This window comes from Acinonyx jubatus, chromosome B1 (genome assembly GCF_027475565.1).
Source record: "Acinonyx jubatus isolate Ajub_Pintada_27869175 chromosome B1, VMU_Ajub_asm_v1.0, whole genome shotgun sequence".
Lineage (NCBI taxonomy): Eukaryota > Metazoa > Chordata > Mammalia > Carnivora > Felidae > Acinonyx > Acinonyx jubatus.
In genome coordinates, this window is record NC_069382.1 from 168884739 (window position 1) to 168904358 (window position 19620).

At 37.5% G+C, this 19620-nt stretch overlaps 1 protein-coding gene across 2 annotated transcripts in view; it reads left to right on the plus strand.

Moving 5' to 3' along the window:
- The window catches only part of SMIM14 (small integral membrane protein 14), a 79825-nt gene that overhangs the window by 22565 nt on the left and 37640 nt on the right, over positions 1-19620 (plus strand). For both annotated transcript variants that reach the window (XM_027055569.2, XM_053217450.1), the window contains exon 2: positions 13809-13918. In XM_027055569.2, coding sequence (XP_026911370.1) covers positions 13844-13918 — 75 coding nt within the window. In that variant the 5' untranslated portion in view covers positions 13809-13843. The remainder of the gene's footprint in view (positions 1-13808; positions 13919-19620) is intronic.

Consider the following 19620-nt stretch of genomic DNA (forward strand, 5'->3'; position numbering starts at 1 on the left):
GTTTATAAGTGCGTTTTCTCATTTTACTGGAACTAGTTAATACTGACATATACTTTAAAATTCTAGGTGATTTACATGCTCCTGGCATATAGATACAGAGAAAATAAACTTCAGAAATTCAACAAATATTTATTAATGGCTGTGGCTTAAGCAGCAAAGGAGTTGTTTGGAGACAGAGTGATGACTAAAATAGGTTCCTGCCCTCAAGAAGCTGTGGACTTTTTGCAGGTGGAGGTGATGGTGATACTGGTGGAATCTAATTTTGCCAATCAAATGAATTAAAAGGAGACTTGAAACTAGCTGTGTTTTACAATTTTTATGGATGATGATAGGAACAGGTCTCCCTTTATAAAAGACAATTTGTTAGCATTTCAGTGTTCAGAGGCTGCAGAACTCAGTAGGTATTAGGCATTTTAGTATTTGAATTTCATATTTAAAAACTTATAGTATCTTTTAATTTCAAATGGCATTTTATTGGCCTGGGGAGGCACAGATAGGAAGGAAGGACCAGTATTATAAATGGACCAGTATTTGCTTATGTCTACACCAGTACAGTCTGAGCCCTTTTATCCCTATGGACAATTTGCAAAGAGGTGAGAAACCGGCTTTTAAGGGTGAATTTTATCTGTAAGGGTAGGATATATTTACTTTCAGGTTTTCTGTGTTAGATATGTATAGTCTGTTCTCTGACATGAAGGCTAATCTTTTTTTTTTAATATTTTTTAATGTTTATTTATTTTTGAGAGACAGTATGAGTAGGGGAGGGGCAGAGAGAGAGAGGGAGACACAGAATCCAAAGCAGGCTCCAGGTTCTGAGCTGTCAGCCCAGAGCCCGATGCGGGGCTTGAATCCACGAACCGTGAGATCATGACCTGAGGCCAAAGTTGGCCACTTAACCAGCTGAGCCACCCAGGTGCCCCTTTTTTTTAAAGTTGGGGTCAGACAAACCTGTGAGGTAGTCAGAGTTTGTATTTGGTATTTCCTACCTTCTGGAGAGTTAGGCTCTCCAGCTTAGGTGGTTGGCAACTCTTCTTCCCCTTCCAACCCCCAACTCCTGCTTAGCCCAGGCAAACAGATCTAAGAAGATACTAGATGGGAAGTAGGTTTGCCCTGATTGTTGTGCAACTTGATTTCACCTCAATCTATCTTGGATATTTCCCCAAATCATTCTAAAGAAATCCGCCACATTCTTTTCAACAGGTGTGTAGGGTTTTGTGTACTCATACTATCATTTATTTAATCAGAACCACAGGGATGAAGGATATACACTTTGCTTTATCATTTTTTGCTCTTATAAACAATGAACATCCTTATACAACAACATTGCGTGTTTATTTGGATATGGATATCCAAGTTAACTAGATAAATTAATTTTTACCAATCTTCTGATAGATGAAAGTGATACTTTGATTTGTACCTCTTTTGTTTTTTGTTCATTGCCTCTGTATTTTCCTGTGAATGTGACCTTTGCTCATTTTTTTGTTAGGTTGCCATTTCTGCATTGACTTTTCAGAGTTTCCTGTAAATTAAGGAAATTAACCTAATATGTGTTGCAAGTGTTTTTCCAAGTTCTTTGTCTTTTTATTTTATAGTATATTTTTGGTTGATAGAAATTTTTATAATTTTTGGCTGTCACAAAAGTATTATTCCTTTATAGTTTCTCGGATTTATGTTCTGCATATATCCCACTTGTCTTCTTGTAGTTAAAAATTTGTGACTTTTAAAAGTTAAACTTTTTCTATATTTTGAAAGTCTTAATATATGGGTATACATTCATTGTAAGAAATGTTTAAAAATTGACAAAATGAAAGTCTGTCCTTAAAATTATATTCTTTTCCCTACAGCTAATCACTTTTTAAGTTGGATGTATATTTTTCCACTCTTTTATGTATGCATCATACTAAAATTAAAAAAAAAAGTTATCTTAGCACTTATTAATAGTTGATTGTTGAAAGTGGTACCTTTATAAATCCCCCTCAAAAATCATGGGTCAGTTTGTGGGCATTCTTTTTTTTTTTTTTAATGTTTATTTTTGAGAGAGAGTGTGCACGTGCGTGCAAGCAGGAGAGGAGCAAAGAGAGAGGGAGACAGAATTCGAAGCAAGCTCTAGGCTCTGAGCCGGCAGCACAGAGCCTGATGCAGGGCTTGAACCCAAGAACCGTGAGATCATGACCTGAGCTGAAGTTGGATGCTTAACCAACTGAGCCACCCAGGTGCCCCAATGTGGGCATTCTATTCTAATCCATTGCTCTAGTTGATTGTTTCTATGTGTGGCCTTATTTTAAAAAGTCAAATCACTAACGCGTCTAGAATTTGTTTTAGTGTAAGGAATGAGGGTAGGGAGCCAGCTGTGCCTTACATCACTTATGGAATAATTTGTCTTCCCTCCAATAACTTAATATGCTGTCATCAAACCTAGATAATTCTAGAAAGGACACCATTATCTCTGACCTATTCAAAGAGCATTTTGACTAGGCTTCCTATATTGATTAGCTTCCCTCCTGTTTTCCGTAATGCAGCTGAGATGATCTTTTCGAAACATACCAGCATAAAACCTTTTATGGGCTTCACATTGCTATTTGGATGAAGACTTGATCTTGACCATGGCCTAAAGCACTGTGTGTGGCCCATCTCTTGACCTCTCTGGTCTCATTTCAGGCTACTCTTGCTCTCTGGATGCCAGCACATTGTGGCTTTCTTTGAGTTCTTCCACTATGTCATACTCTTACTCCAGGGTCTTTACCCAGCTTTTCCCTCTGTGTCTGGAATGCCTTCTGGACCTCTGTCCTCACACCTTCTTTCTTTCCCTATTGTATTCCAGTGCATTCTTCCATTTTAAACTCAAAGTTAACTTTTTTTAAAAATTTATTTATTTTGAGAGAGAGAGCGTGCACGGGAGGGTCAGAGAGAGGAGCGAGGGAGGGAGAATCCCAAACAGGCTCTGTATGTGGGGCTCGAACTCTTAAACCCTGAGATCATGATCTGAGCCTAAACCAGGGGTCGGACGCTTAACCAACTGAGCCACCCAAGCGCCCCCTAAAGTTAGCTTCTTGATAAATTCTTCCCTGATTAGATAAGTTTAGAACCTGTATGTGCTGTCTAGGCACCATTTAGGTGCCCCTTTTTTTTTGTTTTGAATAACAACTTTATTGAGACATAATTCACACACCGTACAATGCAACAGTTAAAGTGTAAGTAAAATGCAGTGGCTTTTAGTATATTCATGAAGTTATGTGACCATCACCATAATCAATTTTAGAACATTATCTTTACCCCAGAAGAAGGCCAGTACCATTTAGCAGTCAGTCCTCATTTCTCCTCAAGCCCTCACTCTAGTCCTGGACAACTAGAATGTTTTTTTCTTTTTTAAATTTTAGTAAAACAAATATAACAACTTTTGCCATTTTAACCATTCTTTCAAGTTTATAGTTCAGTTGCATTAATTACCCTCACAGTGTTGTACAATTATCACCACTATGTATTGCCAAAACTTTTCTATCATCCCAAACAGAAACTCTGTACTTGTTAAGCAATGACTCTCCAATCCCTTCTTCCCCAGCCCCTTGAAATTACCATTCTACTTTCTGTATGAATTTTCTTATTCTAGATATTTCATGTAAGTAGAATCCTACAATATTTGTCCTTTTGTGTCTGACTTATTTCACTTAGCATAATGTTTCATGGTATATCAGAACTCCATTCTTTTTTATGGCTGAATATTATTTCATTGTGTGCATATACCACATTTTGTTTGTCCATTTATCAGTTGATGGACTTGTGGGTTGTTTCCACTTTTTGGCTATCATGAATAATGCTGTGATGCATATTTAATATACAACTATCTGTTTGAGTCCATTTTCAAATCTTTAGGGTATATACCTAGAAGTGGAATTGGTGGGCCATTGATAATTCTATGTTTAACTTTTTGAGGAACCACCAAACTTTTCTAGAAAGGCCATACCATTTTATGTTCCCATGGGCAATACAAAAGGGTTCTTTCTAATTTCTTCACATGACTTTTTTTTTTTGTTTATTATTTTTTGAGAAAGAGCACGTGGGCATTAGTAGGGGAGGGGCAGAGATAGAGGGAAAGAGAGGATTTCAAGCAGGCTCCGTGTTGTGAGCCCGGGGCCCCATGTGGGGCTCAAACTCAGGAACTGTGAGCCAAAATCAAGAGTGTGACACAACCGACTGAGCCACTGAGGCGCCCCTTATCTTTTTATGATAGTCATCCTAATAGGTGTGAAGTGGTATCTCATGATTTTGATTTATATTTCCCTAATGATTAATGGCATTGAACATTTTTTCATATGCTTATGGGTCATTTATATATCTTTAGAGAAATGTCTATTCAAGTCTTTTGCCCATGTAAAAATTGTGGGGTTTTTTCTTGTGTTAGAGGGATTCTTCATATATTCTGGATATTAAACTCTTATCAGATATGTGATAGGCAAATAGTTTCTCTCATTTTGTGGTTTGTGTTTTCAGTCTTTTGGTCCATTTATCTTTTTTTTTTTTAAGTTTATTTATTTTGAGAGAGCATGAGTGAGAGTGGGAGAGGGGCAGAGAGAGAGGGAAGATCCCAAGCAGGCTCTGCACCATCAGTACAGAGTCCAACGTGGGGCTTGAACTCATGAAACCATGAGATCATGACCTGAGCTGAAATCAAGAGTTGGACACTTAACCAACTGAGCCATCTCAGTACCCCTTGGTCCATTTATCTTTTATAGCATTTACAAGTTTGTATTTATAATTTTAAAAATATTTAGGTAATTATCTGTCTTGATATTAGAATGTGAACACTGTTAGGGAAGAACTGTATCAGATTTTGCTCATTTTTATATTTCTTTTTTTTTTTAAGTTTATTTATTTTGAGAGAGAGGGGGAGTGGCAGAGAGAGAATCCCAAGCAGGCTCCACACTGTCAACGCACAGAGCTTGACAGGGGGCTTGAACTCATGAACCATGAAATTACGACCTGAGCCAAAATCAAGAGTCTGACGCTCAACCAACTGAACCACCCAGCCACCCCCCTCATTTTTATATTTCTAATGCCTAATATAGGTACTAAATGTTTTTTGATTGAAGTTCCCTTTAGTTAATTTATGAATTGTTCCGTTGATCTTAAATCTTAAATATTAGTTGGCCATGGAGCACCTGGGTGGCTCATTCAATTAAGTGTCTGACTTCGGCTCAGGTCATGATCTCATGGTTTGTGAGTTTGAGCCCCATGTTAGGCTCTATGTTGACAGCTCAGAGCCTGGAGCCTGCTTCAGATCCTGTGTCTCCCTCTCTCTCTCTCCCTCCCTCTCTCTCTCTCAAAAATATACATTAAAAAAAATTCTTTTAAATATTAGTTAGCCATCTTGGCCTCTCACTTGTTACTGTTATTTTTCAAATCTTCCTAGTTATTTCCTTGCTTTTGTCCAGTTACTTCATGCACCCTTCTCCCCCCCGCCTGCCACATTGGTATCATTTTAGATAACATATTTTTTTTTCCTTCAGAGAGCTTTCTTGGTAGGATAGAGGCTGCAAAATTCTCTTTGTTAGTTTGGGCTGTTACAGCAAAATACCAGAGAATGAGTGGCTTAGACAACAAACATTTATTTGTCATAGTTCTGGAGTCTGGTAGGTGCATGATTAAGGTGCAGGCAGATTCAGAGTTTGGTGAGGGCCCTCTTCCTTTTTTTTTTTTTTTTTGGACTCATCTTAAAAAATTTATTTTTATTTTATTTTTTACTTTATTTATTTTTTTTTATTTGTGAGAGAGAGCGAGCGAGCAGGGGAGATGGGGTGGGGGGGGGAGAGAGAGAGAGTCCCAAGCAGGCTCCATACTCAGCGAGGAGCCTGATGTGGGGCTTGATTCTATGACCCTGGGATCATGACCTGAGCCAAAATCAAGAGTCTGATGCTCAACCTGCTTAACCACCCAGGCACCCCCTCTCCCTGGTTTATGTGTTCTTCACATGATATACAGAGAGAGATCATTCTCACGTCTCTTCTTAGAGACACTAAATCCATTCATAAAGATCCACTCTCATGACCTAATTACTCCCAAAGGTCCTGTCTCCAAATACCATCAAATTGGCTATTAAGGCCTCAACATATTGTTAAATAACAAAAACTCAATTGAGTAAATTTGAAGATAAAATTAGCTTTATCCAACAATTCATGAATTGGGCAGCATCCTGTTTAGCAAATAGAAAGGAGCTCTGCTGAGCTTTAGAAAAAGAAAGGTTCTTAAAGATAGAAAGGGGGTAGAAAAGGAAATTATTAGCAAAGAATGCATTGTTTTAGGCAAGGTCAGCCTCCTAAGGGGAATGGAAGGGTCTATCAGGAAGATTATCTTACTAGTGCTGACTAGGAAATTCTATGTTGACTGGTTAAAAGTTGCATTCCTGGGGGGTCAAAACTTCAGTCAGGTTGTATATTAAGTGTTGGTTTCCTGATACGGAATTTAGCACAAGGGACTCCATTTTGACTTGCTGTCTCCTTTTTAACAATTCACCCCTTTTGATGAGACTCTCAGCTTAACTGAGAGATGTGATCACAATTTAAGACATTAGTTCCACTCTCAGCTCTGAAGTTCTCACTGATTTTGTACGATTTTTATTTGGGGTATTCATAGGTTGTTACCTTTTTTTCTTTTCTGCTTAGTCTCTGTAATAGGCCACAACTTCAGGCTCACAGTTTTGTTTTTTAAAGAATTTATTTTTAAGTAATCTCTACACCCAATGTGACACTTGAACTCATAATCTCGAGATCAAGAGTCATCCTATCAACTGAGCCAGACAGGCACCCTCCAGGTTAACAGTTTTTAAGTCAGTCATTCTCTTTGTTCCTTTTCTGATATTCTCATCTTAGGGAGATTATTTGCATGGTAGCTAGTAGCTAGGAACATGCATGTACTTTTGAGAGAATACAATGTGGCAGAGAGATTATTATGATTATTAGAAGATAATTTCCCAAAGTTTGGAGTGCACTTCAGAGCTATGATCCCCAAGACCAAAACCAATGAAAATCAAGTAAGTCAAGTCAAAGAAAGACCCTGTTGAAGGAGGTTCCCTTTTTTAAATTTTTAAAAATAATTTTTTAAATGTTTTATTTATTTTTGAGAGAGAGAGAGAGAGAGAGAGAGAGAATAAGCGGGGGAGGGGCAGAGAGCAGGGGCAGAGGATCTGAAGCAGGCTCTGCACTGACAGCAGAGAGCCAATGTGGGGCTCGAACTCACTATGACCTGAGCTGAAATCAAGAGTTGGACACTCAACCGATTGAGCTACCCAGGCATTCCAAGGAGCTCATCTTTCTTTTTTTTTTTTTCAACGTTTATTTATTTTTGGGACAGAGAGAGACAGAGCATGAACGGGGGAGGGGCAGAGAGAGAGGGAGACACAGAATCGGAAACAGGCTCCAGGCTCTGAGCCATCAGCCCAGAGCCTGACGCGGGGCTCGAACTCACGGACCGTGAGATCGTGACCTGGCTGAAGTCGGACGCTTAACCGACTGCGCCACCCAGGCGCCCCCAGGAGCTCATCTTTTTAAGCCAAGTGGTTTGCTCAGTGATCTTATGTAACTGAAGTTTCCACTTTCTCAGAAATGTTAATCCAGGTGTAGCAGGTAGTAGTGGCCATAGCACGGATACCTCCTTGCTCAGCTAAAAGATGAACAAGGGCTATTCTGTTATCAAAAACAACTGTGGCCAGACAGTCTAAGGGTTTTTGTTGGATAGCTATTGTAGATTTTACAGTACTTTCAAGAGTTAAGGAAAAGTTTCTAATCATAGCCTCATTTACATTTACTCCTAACCATGGAAGTAGGGCCCTGCCAAAGATAGTGAATCTTGAATCCTGAAAGCCTCCTGGTAGGTCTTTTCTAACTTGACAATGTAAACTCAGAAGAGTTGACCAAAAGGAGCACACTTTGGTAACCAAAGAGGCCTTGCCTGAATCTGCACCAACTGTCTAAGCATTTATAGGCCCAAGGAGAATGATAACCACTGCAGACAAAGACAAACCCTGTGAGGGCACAAACCATTCCTGTTCAGGCAGTATTGTTAATAGATTCATTCACAAGAATTGTGTTTGCTCGTCATAGTCAGGGGTCAGTTAGGTTTTCTCCTAGCCTGAAATAAAAAGTTCTAAATTTCACTGGCCTTAGCAGTGGCCTGGGAGGTGGTAGTATTATCTTTCCAGGCCAGTGCCAGAGTAAAGAAAAGAAAGTGAAGAAGAAAGGGTTTCATGCTTAAAGTATTTAGTATTCATGTTTAGTTAAAGTCTTGATCCAGTGTCTTGGGAGGAAGCATCTTGCTGTTAGCTAATCTTCCTAGTCAATTTGATGTAGAGGTCCCCAGTGTTTGTGCAGGACCAGATGTCAGGTGCAGTTTGTCAGCTTTGAAATGTGTATCTAAGGTTCATGTCCCTATCATCTGGGTAGTGAGGAGGACCTTTCAAGGAGATTTAAGGACAGTCTTTATTCTTTAATGATTCCAAATCAGAAGAGTGGGAGAAAACTGGGAACATTAGCTTGATGTGTCATAGCCAAATATTTGAGGGAACCTGGAATTCAGGATCCAGTCCACTTTTAACTGAAAACACACATCCGACTTTCCTTGAATATGGAGAGGTTTCCCTTATTATTTCTTACAGCTTAATTACACATATTAAAGTTTTTAACCTTTAGAAATCTTAGTTTCTAGTGAAAATAAAAAAGTAAACAGTTGTGAACTGTCATTTGCATTAACATCCTGTGGCTTGGCAGACTTTAAATACTTTTTAGGGGTGTCTGAGTGGTTCAGTCGGTTAAGTGTCTGACTCTTCATTTTGGCTCAGGTGATGATCTCATGGTTGTGAGATCAAACCCAGCATTGGGCTCTGCACTGGGTGCAGAGCCTGCTTGAAATTCTGTTGCTCCTTTGCCCCTTGCCCTTCCCTCACTTGGGCACACATGTGTGTGTGTGTGCACGTTCCCTCTCTCTAAAAAAATTTTTTTTAAATAAGTACTTTTATAATTTCTAGAAACATGCTTTCCCCAAATATCTTTAGTTCCTCTGTAAAATGAAACCAAAAAATTGATAAACCTATGTTCAGTAATTAGTGTTTCAGTATTTTATCTTATTTGGAAATGATCTGGATATTTAATGAATTTAACTTAAATTATCATCTAACTTAATAAAATTTTAAGGTTTCAGGTTACCAAAAGATTTGGGAGAAACTAAAATTTACCTAAAACTTTTTATTCTATTTAACATCTATTTGATTGTTTTTAACCATTATGTTTAGATTACCCACAAAAGCCATTAGACCTTAGACAAGACCAGCCATTGCCCCAAGATGTTTTTTTAGCTGACAAATTTTGTGAGAGATAAAATGAACTTATTTGACTAGTAAACTCAGGCAGAGTAAAAGTTTGTATTTAGCCTGATAACTCTAAGGACATGTCTGCTTTAAATTAAACCAACACACTTTAACTAGCTTTTATACTGAAAATTGACCTAGATCATGTGAACTTGAAAAACACTTGGGTTCACTTCTATTATATTTCTGAGATTTACAAGTACTTCATAAGCACTTTTTAAAATTTTTTTTGTTTATTTTATTTATTTATTTTGAGAGAGACAGAGACAGCACGAGTGGGGGAAGGGCAGCTAGAGAGGGAGAGAGAGAATCCCAAGCAGGCTCTGTATTGCCAGCACTGAGCCCAATGTGGGGCTTGAACCCACAAAGCTGTGAGATCGTGACCTGAGCTGAAACCGAGTCGGACACTTAACTGACTGAGCCACCCAGGCGCCCCCATAAGCACTTATTTTTAAGCCAGTTAAACAGAGCTGTTTTTTGTTTTTGTTTTTTTAATTTTTTAATGTTTTTATTTTTGAGAGAGAGAGCTCTAACAGGCGAGGGGCAGAGAGGGAGAGAATCCCAAGCATGTTCTGCATTGTCAGCACAGAGCCTGATGCTGGGCTCAAACCCACCAACCATGGGATCATGCCCTAAGCTGAAATTGAGTCCAACGCTTAACCAACTGAGTCACCCAGGCATCCCTGTGTTTTGTTTTTGTTTTTGTTTTTGTTTTTGTTTTTTAAAGTAAGCTCTACATTGGGGGCTTTGTGCTAACAGTGCAGAACCTGCTTGGGATTCTCTCTTTCCCTCTCCCTCTTCCCTACTTGCCCACATGGTCTCTCTCTCAAAGTAAAATAAAAATAAAAACTGTCTTTAAACAGACAGTTCTTATTTAAAAATGTATGTACATTTACATCTTTGAAAAAGAATTTTTAATGTTTGTTTTTGAGAGAGATAGAGTATGAGTGGGGGAAGGGCAGAGAGAGAGGGAGACATAAAATCCAAGACAGGCTCCAGGTTCCAAGCTGTCAGCACAGAGCCTGATTCAGGACTTGAGCCCACAAACCTTGAGATTATGACCTGACCGGAAGTCGGATGCTTAACCTACTGAGCCACCCAGGCGCCCCTATATTTACACCTTAAAGGCATAGGAGAAGAATTCAGGTTCCCCTGAGGACTTTGGTAAATAAGAGATAAATAAACATATAGGAGCTAAACAAGGAGGTTTTAGAATTAGTAAAAGGAATAGGTGAACATTGAATTGCCTCTAGAGCTGCATCTCTAATTTTGCTAAGATATGTAAGATGTAGACAATTGCTTTCAATTCCTCAAAGAATGAGGTTGCAATTCGAGTGACATCATAGGTTGATCCACCCATCTAATTACACTTTTTTTTTTTTTTTTTTTTTTTTTTTTTTAGTAAAGACTTTTACAAAGACTTTAAAAGATTTTTCCTTTCCTTCTGGGTACCTAATTTTATTTTAGCTTAGGGGAGGAGGCCTAAAAAAACATTCTTAACAGGCTCTGTATGTCAGCTTTCAATCTAGCCTATTTCCAGTCACAGAGCTACTTAAAAATTCTTTTAGGTGTCTTGTCAGTTTTCATCTAGGACAAACAGCAAACATTTCTTGCCATATTGAGGAACTCCCCCTTGGATATATGGGAGGGATTCCCAACGAAAGTGCAAAAGGTAACTTATTTTCCTTTCTTTACTGGGTACTACAGACAGATCTCAGAGTGCTGACTCTAATAAGAATGTTCATCCTTAGCCAGCTTCTTCCAGTTTTTCCAGGATCCCATCTGTAGTTCCGTTTTTTACCAGAATTTGGCAAGATTTTTTATTTTTAATGTTAGTTTTTCTTTGGCTATTTAAGAGAATAATGTAGCATTTTGCCAGAAAATCTCTTAGAGTCCCATTTGAGAGGAGCCCTCCTTTGAGGTCAGGTATGGGAATGACTGAAAGGTCATTAACTTGGCAGACTTTTGTTTATGGTCCATAAAGGCAACTCAGAGGAGTACTAGAATGAATATTCAAATAAAGGAGGATAGAGGAAAACAGTAAGAGTTATATCAGTTTTTTTGCTTTTAAGTACTTTTTACATCTTTAATTTTTCACTAGCCTTTTATAACAAATCTTTTAATGAAGCTAGTTTGGAATTTTGAAGCCTTTTGGAGTCTCCTGCATACCAATTAAAATAGTATCCCATTCTGTTTGATTTGGAAGCCCTTGCTTTTAAGGGCACTTGTTAAATGCTCTTATCTAATTGGAACATTTCTCATAATGGCCATTGTAATTCTAGGTTGTAATTCCTCTGACGACTGGTAGCAGTTTGGTAGGACCCTAGCCACAATTAGAATTTAACTCGCCTTTTCTGTGCAGCCATATCTAGTCACAAATGGGGTGTAACCCACATTTATGTCTGGCCATATTTTGGGGCTGCCAATCTGATGGTTACCAAGCCAAGTTCTCAGGACACAAAAAATCTTCACAAAATTTTGCCACTTCTATTAATATTTGTGTCTTCTGGACCATAGTTCTTAGGCATAAAATAAGCACAGGTGCCGGAAGGAAATATGCTTGACTGTTTAGAGTTTAAGGATCCCATAAGCCAAGTTTAGGTTTCTCAGAGCTGAGCTAATACCTAAAAGGGATGTGCCTCTGGGTTGGGAATTGTACGGTATACATCATTGCACAGAAGTTTTCTTGAGTTTGGCAGGTGACCTAGAGTCAGCCTAACCTGTTCTGTGACCAACTTGATGTCAGAGTCTTTGAGTTAGGTAATGAATACACTAACAGCTCTGAAGTATTGTGCCAGTGCCCACCACCAATTTTTGTGGCTTTTTTTTTTATGTGATTCCTGTTAGTTATAGCTCTTATCTATACAAAATAAGACAAACATGTGCACCCTAACATAGCAGCAGCAACCATAACATGTTACTGCAGACTGGCCAAGAGAAGGCTTTACGTACCATCACTGATTCCTAGCATGGATTAAACCAGCAGACTCCAGTAAAATGGGGACTGTGGATTGGAACTGGGGAAAAGACTAAACCACCAAATCCCAGTAAGTGGAGACTATAGACTAGAACTGGAAGGGTATTCCAAACATTGTGGACTGAGCCAAGAGGTAGGGACTCAGGTTTCAGATGGAACTGTGTGCCAGCTCAAGCTGACCGGACTGGAAAGCCAGTTAGCTTAAGAGCTCAGCAAAGAGTACGGAGCTCAGAACTGACAAGAACTCCGTGATGGCCCTCAGAAATGGCTAGAAAGAAAGTAAACTCGAATATTTCATGGGGTACCACACCTATGTTTCTTGTTGTCCCCAAAGATGTCAGAAGTCTCCTTTAGTCCTGCTGCCTTCACCAAATTCTTTAAGTAACAAAAATTAAACTGAGTAAATGTAAAGATTTGGCTTTATTCAACAATTCATGAGTTGAGCAGTGTCCCATGTAACAAATAGCAAGGAACTCCACCAAGCTGTATAAAAGGAAAGGTTTTTAAAGGCAGAAAGGGGGTGGAGAAGGGAAATTATTAGCAAAGAATGCATTGTTTTAGGCAAGGTCACCTTCCTACAGGGAATGGAAGGGGTTTGTGGATGGATTATCTCACTAGTGCTGACTAGTGAGATAATTCCATGTTGACTGGCTAAAGGTTACCATTCTTGACGGGGTAGGGGGAGGTTGAAACTGCGATTAGATAGGTTATTAGGACTTGGCTTGCTGACATGGAGTTTAGCACAAGTGACTCCATTTTGTTGCCTGGTATCTCCTTTTTATTTTTTTTAATTTTTATTTATTTTTATATAATTTATTGTCAGGTTAGCTAATATACAGTGTGCTCTTGGCTTCAGGAGTAGATTCCTGCGATTCATCACTCACATACAACACCAAGTGTTCATCCCAGCAAGTGCCCTCAATGCCCATCGCTCATTTACCCCATCAACCCTCACTCAGTTTGTTCTCTGTATTTGAGTCTCTTATGGTTTGCCTTCCTCTCTGTTTGTAACTTTTTTTTCCTTCCCTTCCCCACCATGGTCTTCTGTTAAGTTTCTCAAATCCCAATTATGAGTGAAAACATATGATATCTTCTCTGACTGATTTATTTCACTTCTGCTGTCTCCTTTTTAACAATATGAATTTTAGCAGGGGCACAAACATTTATTCTATAGTAGTACTATAGCTAACAAAGAATTAAATTATTAAGCAGAGTAGGACTCTAGCATCATCTGTTTCACAGGAGGGCCCAGTATAGAACATCAGAAGACATTCACATTTGTAGGAAATTAGTCTGATGGCAGAACAGGTAGGCAACCATTTGTGTGGATTCATAAATTACATAGTTTATAATAAATATGAACTATCCTTAGTTTAAGAGAACTATTAGTTAAGAGACCTGTTATATTAAGAATTTTTCATAGCTTAAGGGAAAGAATAACTGAACAGTAGTCTTACAACATTTTTTCCTTCCTCCTAGATTTAAACAGTCAAGTTAAATCAAACTGGGAAATCATGGCAGAAGGTGGATTCGATCCCTGTGAATGCGTTTGCTCTCATGAACATGCGATGAGAAGGCTGATCAATCTGGTGAGATGAATGGGATGGTCCTATTCAGAATTGAACTGTATCCCTTCTGTCCTGTTTTTTGGGGGGTGGGGGGCGGGGGGGAATGTTGGTTATTGGAGAATTTTCATCTGATGGTCACTAAAATTATTTCATAATTGAAATTCCACAATGGTTTAAGTCATAGTGGTTAAAGTGCTTGCCAGCAATTCTTCTATTAGAGATAAAAACAAAACAAAACAAAAAAAACAAAAAACAGATTGCTACCTTTTATTTATGGTAGATTTCTTTTGGTGAAATCACCATCACGGGAAGATGACACATTTATGTGTAGCCTTTTCTGTTCTATATTAACAAATATATAGTCTTCAGCTATATGGAGCTGTTTACCTGATAAACTGCTATGAAGTTATAGTTCCTATTGTGACATGGTTCAAATCCTACTCCAATAAATGGCATGACAATAAAAATTTCTATATAAAGCATTTCCAAGTCCAAATCAATTATTTGACAGAGGCAGGTTTCTGAACAACATGCTTTAGATAGTCTCATTGAATTGATTGTTGTGAGATTTGAATTTGTAAAGTTTTTAAGACTCTCCTAGTCTTATAATCTTAAATACAGGAGTCTTTATGTATTAAATACAGGACTTTATACCTTTTTTATGTACAAAAGAAGAAATTTGACTATTAACAATAAGTATATTGTATTATTATTATGTTAGACATAACATTTTGTTGTTCTAGAAAGCTCTTGTAAACAGGTATATTATCATAGACCAGGTAATAAAGGCAGGAACAAACATTTGCTCAAATATTTGAGTTGTTGGTGGTTAATAAGCAGGTTTTCCGCTGACTCAGTGTCTGTATGTAGTGATCAGAAGTGTGTTTCTTGTGAATGATACTCCTTTTAGAGTCAACATATGCTAGGACTTATGATCCTAAAAAATTTCTTACAGGGAAATCAATAAAATAAGAACTTCTAAAATTAATAAGACTTGTGGTTATAGAAATAAAATAGGAATGTTATATCTCTGACAACTTGTTGTAAAAATAGATGAGTCTAAGGAGAGAATATTTAAAATATTTTCTCTGATTTGTGATGTTAAATAGCTGATAGCTTTTATGTCTAAATTTCAGGATAAGGCAAAATTTTTTTTTTCAAATGTGATGCTAGGCACAAAAAATAGACTTGTAATTTAACTGGTAAATTTTCCCAGGAGATCAGTTTTTCTTTTTTTTTTTTTTTTTAATTTTTTTTTTTAACGTTTATTTTTGAGACAGAGAGAGAGCATGAACAGGGGAGGGTCAGAGAGAGGGAGACACAGAATCTGAAACAGGCTCCAGGCTCTGAGCAGTCAGCACAGAGCCTGACGCGGGGCTCGAACTCGCGGACCGCGAGATCATGACCTGAGCCGAAGTCGGCTGCTTAACCGACTGAGCCACCCAGGCGCCCCAGGAGATGAGTTTTTAATAAGAGTTACTACCTCTTTTTTTCTTAGTGTCATCTTTTTATTTTTAACATAGTATCTATTATGCTTTTTTCTCTTAGCTCTGCTGCTTTTTTTTTTAGAGATGACTAAAACTAAGCCCTACTCTTTATGATCCCCAGTACATTTTTTTTTCTCTTCAGTAGGTTGTCAGGAAAACTCATGTTTAGCTTTGTTTTGTTTTGTTTTTAATGAGCACATTCATACCTGATGGGACATTATTGATAGCAATCCTAGTGTGAAGTACTTTATGTGAAAATAGGTTTTAGATTTTACAAACCTTTAAAAGTGTACAGTGTACATTTTTTAGTCTATGCTGGATATTTTCACATGATGTAAATTACTGATGGGTGATCCTGGATGGGTGATCTGCTAGTGTATAAATTGCTGATAGCAGTATTGAAGATTCCAGAAGGGAGGAGAAACTCACTTGATTTCAATGAGGAAACTTGCTAATTAGGCTTGATAGACATTTGTTTGATTTGAATTGTGCTTTATAGTTTTTATTTCTTCTTTTATTTAAACTCCAATTCAAGCAGCATTTTGGGGCCATACCTACCTTATCGATATTAAGTACTTTCTAAACTGAAAGAGTATCTTTTGAAACAACGTCTCTAACGTCAGAAATTCAGAAATAATGTCTCTAACTTCAGAAGTTCAGCCATGAGGTCTCTAAGTTCTCTAAATTCAGAAATGTGTAATACTGTTTACTATAGCATTATTTCTAGTAGTGAAAGTTATAAACAACCTAAATGTCTGCCAGTAGTGGTTATATCATGGTTTGCTCATATGATGGAATCTTATACAGAGGCTTAAAAGAATGTCTTTGAAGATTATATCATAACAGAAGGGAAATTCACATGTGAAATGAATAAAGGCAACATCTAGAAATGACATTTAGCATCATCTTGCTTTTCTGTACCCACACACACCGTATACATACATGTGCATAGGAAAAAAAGCCTTGAAGAAAATATGTCAGTGTTAACAGTGTTTATCTCTGGATTGTAGAATATAAGGTGAGAGGGGTTTTTTTTTTTTATAGTTTTCTGTATCTTCTATGATATACTCAGGAAAAGGGTTATTTAACAAAAAGAATCTTTTTTTTTTCATTTAAACATTGTCAGCACTCTTTCATACTGTACTAGGCTTTTATACCTCTCATGCTTTCGTTATCTTCTACTCTTACACTTCAGAGGACCTGTTTTTAGTACCTTTATCTTAACTACTCTGTGGAAGTCTAACCCCCCAGTCTATATTTAAAAGCAGTTTATCTGATGGTATAATTTTTTTGTATTAGTTGTAACTACCAGAATTTAGATGTCTGCCTGTTCAGAAAACTCATGGGTATATATTGGTGATGACAGAGCAGAGGTTTATTACCCTCATCTTTCTAAAAGTAGACATTGAACTCATCTTTGCAATAGAGTAGCATCTTATTAATTTTAGGTTCTAATTTGGAATTTTTGTTACTTTTTACTTCGTATAACCAAATTGGATTTTCTTGTAGGTTAGAGTATTATCGAATTCTGAGAATTTAAGGTGCTAATAGCAAGTAAAAACCTGGGAACACTTAGAGATTTTAATGATTATTTATGGTTAGATTATTAATTGTGTACTGGACTGCAGTTTAGTTTTGCCTATTCTGTGGAAATAGGTGGGCTTTGCCAAGGGATATTTTCAGCTTAGGAGCAGTTAAGATTTTACCATTGTTTCCTTTCCATTTTAATAAAGTTCTGTTCATTCACAATTTAAAACTAAATTCTTTTCCTAATTTAGTAATGATATCAGTTAAGGTTCTTTATTATAGGTTATAGAAGTTCTGACTGAGTTAAGCAGAAAAAGACCTATTAAAAGGATAGTAGTACGTGGCTCACACTAGCACGGACTAGGAGAACCTAGCATGGAAAATGAATACGATCAAAGGGAGGGTAAGTGCCAAAACAAGAGGGAGCCAAAGTCGTGCTGCAGAGCTAGGGCAGCCAAGAAGCTGCTTGCTCCTGAATTCTAGACTTTCGTATGTCCAAGTGTTGATGCAGCATCTCCATTTAGATAACTAGTAGACATCTTACACATGATATGTGCATTACCAGACTTCTTTTCTTGCCCCCAGGCTTAAACTTCCTTGTCTCTTCTATTCACTCCATTATTCTGGTTGCTCAGGCAATACCTTTTGTGTCAGTTTTTACTCTTTCAGCCTCATAGCTAATGCAGAAACAAATCCTTTTGACTCAACCTTAAAAATATATCTAGAATCCAGACATTTCTCACACTTTCCTTGCAGCATCCTGTTCTAGTCTACATCAGCTTTTGCCTGGATTATTAAATTAGCCTCTTTATGAGTCTCCTTGCTTCCACCTCCTTGCCATGCCCCACTTTCTGCAAGTTTAGTTTTCACTACAGCAGCTGAAGTGATCTATTTTCGATAAAACAGATAATGTTCTCCTTCCCTCGAACTCCTGCATGACACTTAAAGTGAAAAAAAATTTACATAGCCCTACATGATCTGTCCCTTCTCCACCCCACTCTTCCCTTTTGCTCATTTTGTCTAACAGTTCTGGCCTCTTACAGGTCACACACAAATGATCGATAGTGTAAAGACTTTAGACTTTTCTATAGCGAAACTGGAAGGCATTGGCACAAAGACTTTAAGTTCTGAAAGGAAATTATTACAAATCCAGCATTCTGTATTCAACCAAAGTGTCAATCAAATAGGAGAGAATCTTCAAAAATCCTATCTCATGTACCATTACTTAGAAAGGTGCTAAAGAATGAACTATTTTTCACCAAAATGAAGACATAAACCAAGGAGGGAGACTAAGATTTGAGTGTAGAAAGTGAGAGGTCTAGCACATGCAAGAAGCAAAAGTAACTTCCAGGATAATGGTGAATGGAAATCCCAAGGTGATAGCTGTGCGTCAGGTTTGTGGATACAAGACAGCTGGTTTCATTGAGAGGGTGTCACACAGCTCTAGCAGAGACTTTTTCAGGAGGATGAATTGATAGAACACCTAGTGAGTCGAGACATTTTGTGATCTAAAAAGCTGAAAACAAGTTGCCAAAAGTCCTAGAAAACCAAGTAAATGGGGGGAAAAAAGAACATTTAACTTTAAGGAAATACAGAAAATAGTACAGAAAAGAAAAAGTAATTATAATTTACTACATGGTTCAAATGTGAAGAGCATTTACATAGTCATAATAATGTTAAAACTATTGAGCTAAACCAATTTATGATTTAATTACTAGCAGATGGGAAGAGTGTACATGTGTGTTGGGTTCAGAAAAGAGAGAACTAGGTCTTCTTATTCTATACTGGTGAATCAATGGGTATTGCTTAAAACTGAAAAATCAAGAAGTAGCAATAACGCATATTTATAAAGACATGGAGGTAAATACTAAAATAATCAGCTAAAAGGTGAAAGTCGTTCCTCTATGGGAGGAGAAATAGGTATGCAGAAATGAGGAACTGCTTTTTTTCGGAACAGACTGGCAAAAGTGTTTATTTAACTCTGAATTGTATACATGAATAACTAATAAAAATTAAAACAACAAAAAGCAAAAACCTTCCAGTTAGGAGTAAAAAGACAAGGTGTGAGTCTATTAGGTAGCTGGATATGTTGTGTATCTTTTTCCTCCATGGAATGTAAGGTGACTGGTTGAGGCCTTTGCTACCGGCTAAAACCAGGTTACTGCTTTCTAAGAAAAGTAGAAAATATTCATGGGGAGGGCTTCTAGTTGGATGTTAAGGATCAAGAGAGAAGCCAGAGTAACCCCAGACCTTTAGTGGATATAAAAGAGGAAATGGTTCAGAAATGAAATGTGCTATATATAAAGCCTTAGAATGAAGCTTTCCCTACTTTGAGCATTAAGAGGTTCTCTAGCCTGCCTGCATCCTTCCTTGATAAGGAAAGCTGTTTGTATACGCTGTCACCATCCTGATCCTTTAATAACTATAAAGAGGAAAACAAGAAAGCAGTTGAAGAAAATAAGAGGACCACAGTGTGGTTGGGCATAGCTAGCTACATTCAAAGACAAGATGAAATAATTAGATGTGTCTAATATGAAAAATCATTGTGCAAGTTATGGCTATAAGTGCAGCTTCATATAAGTATGTTGTCCTGGTCTTAAATATCACCAGCAACATGATTTTCTGAAATGGTGAACAATTCTTTGTAAAGTTATAAACAAAACTAAGTATAATATTCCTTTGATTTAAATGCTGAATTCCAGTTAAATT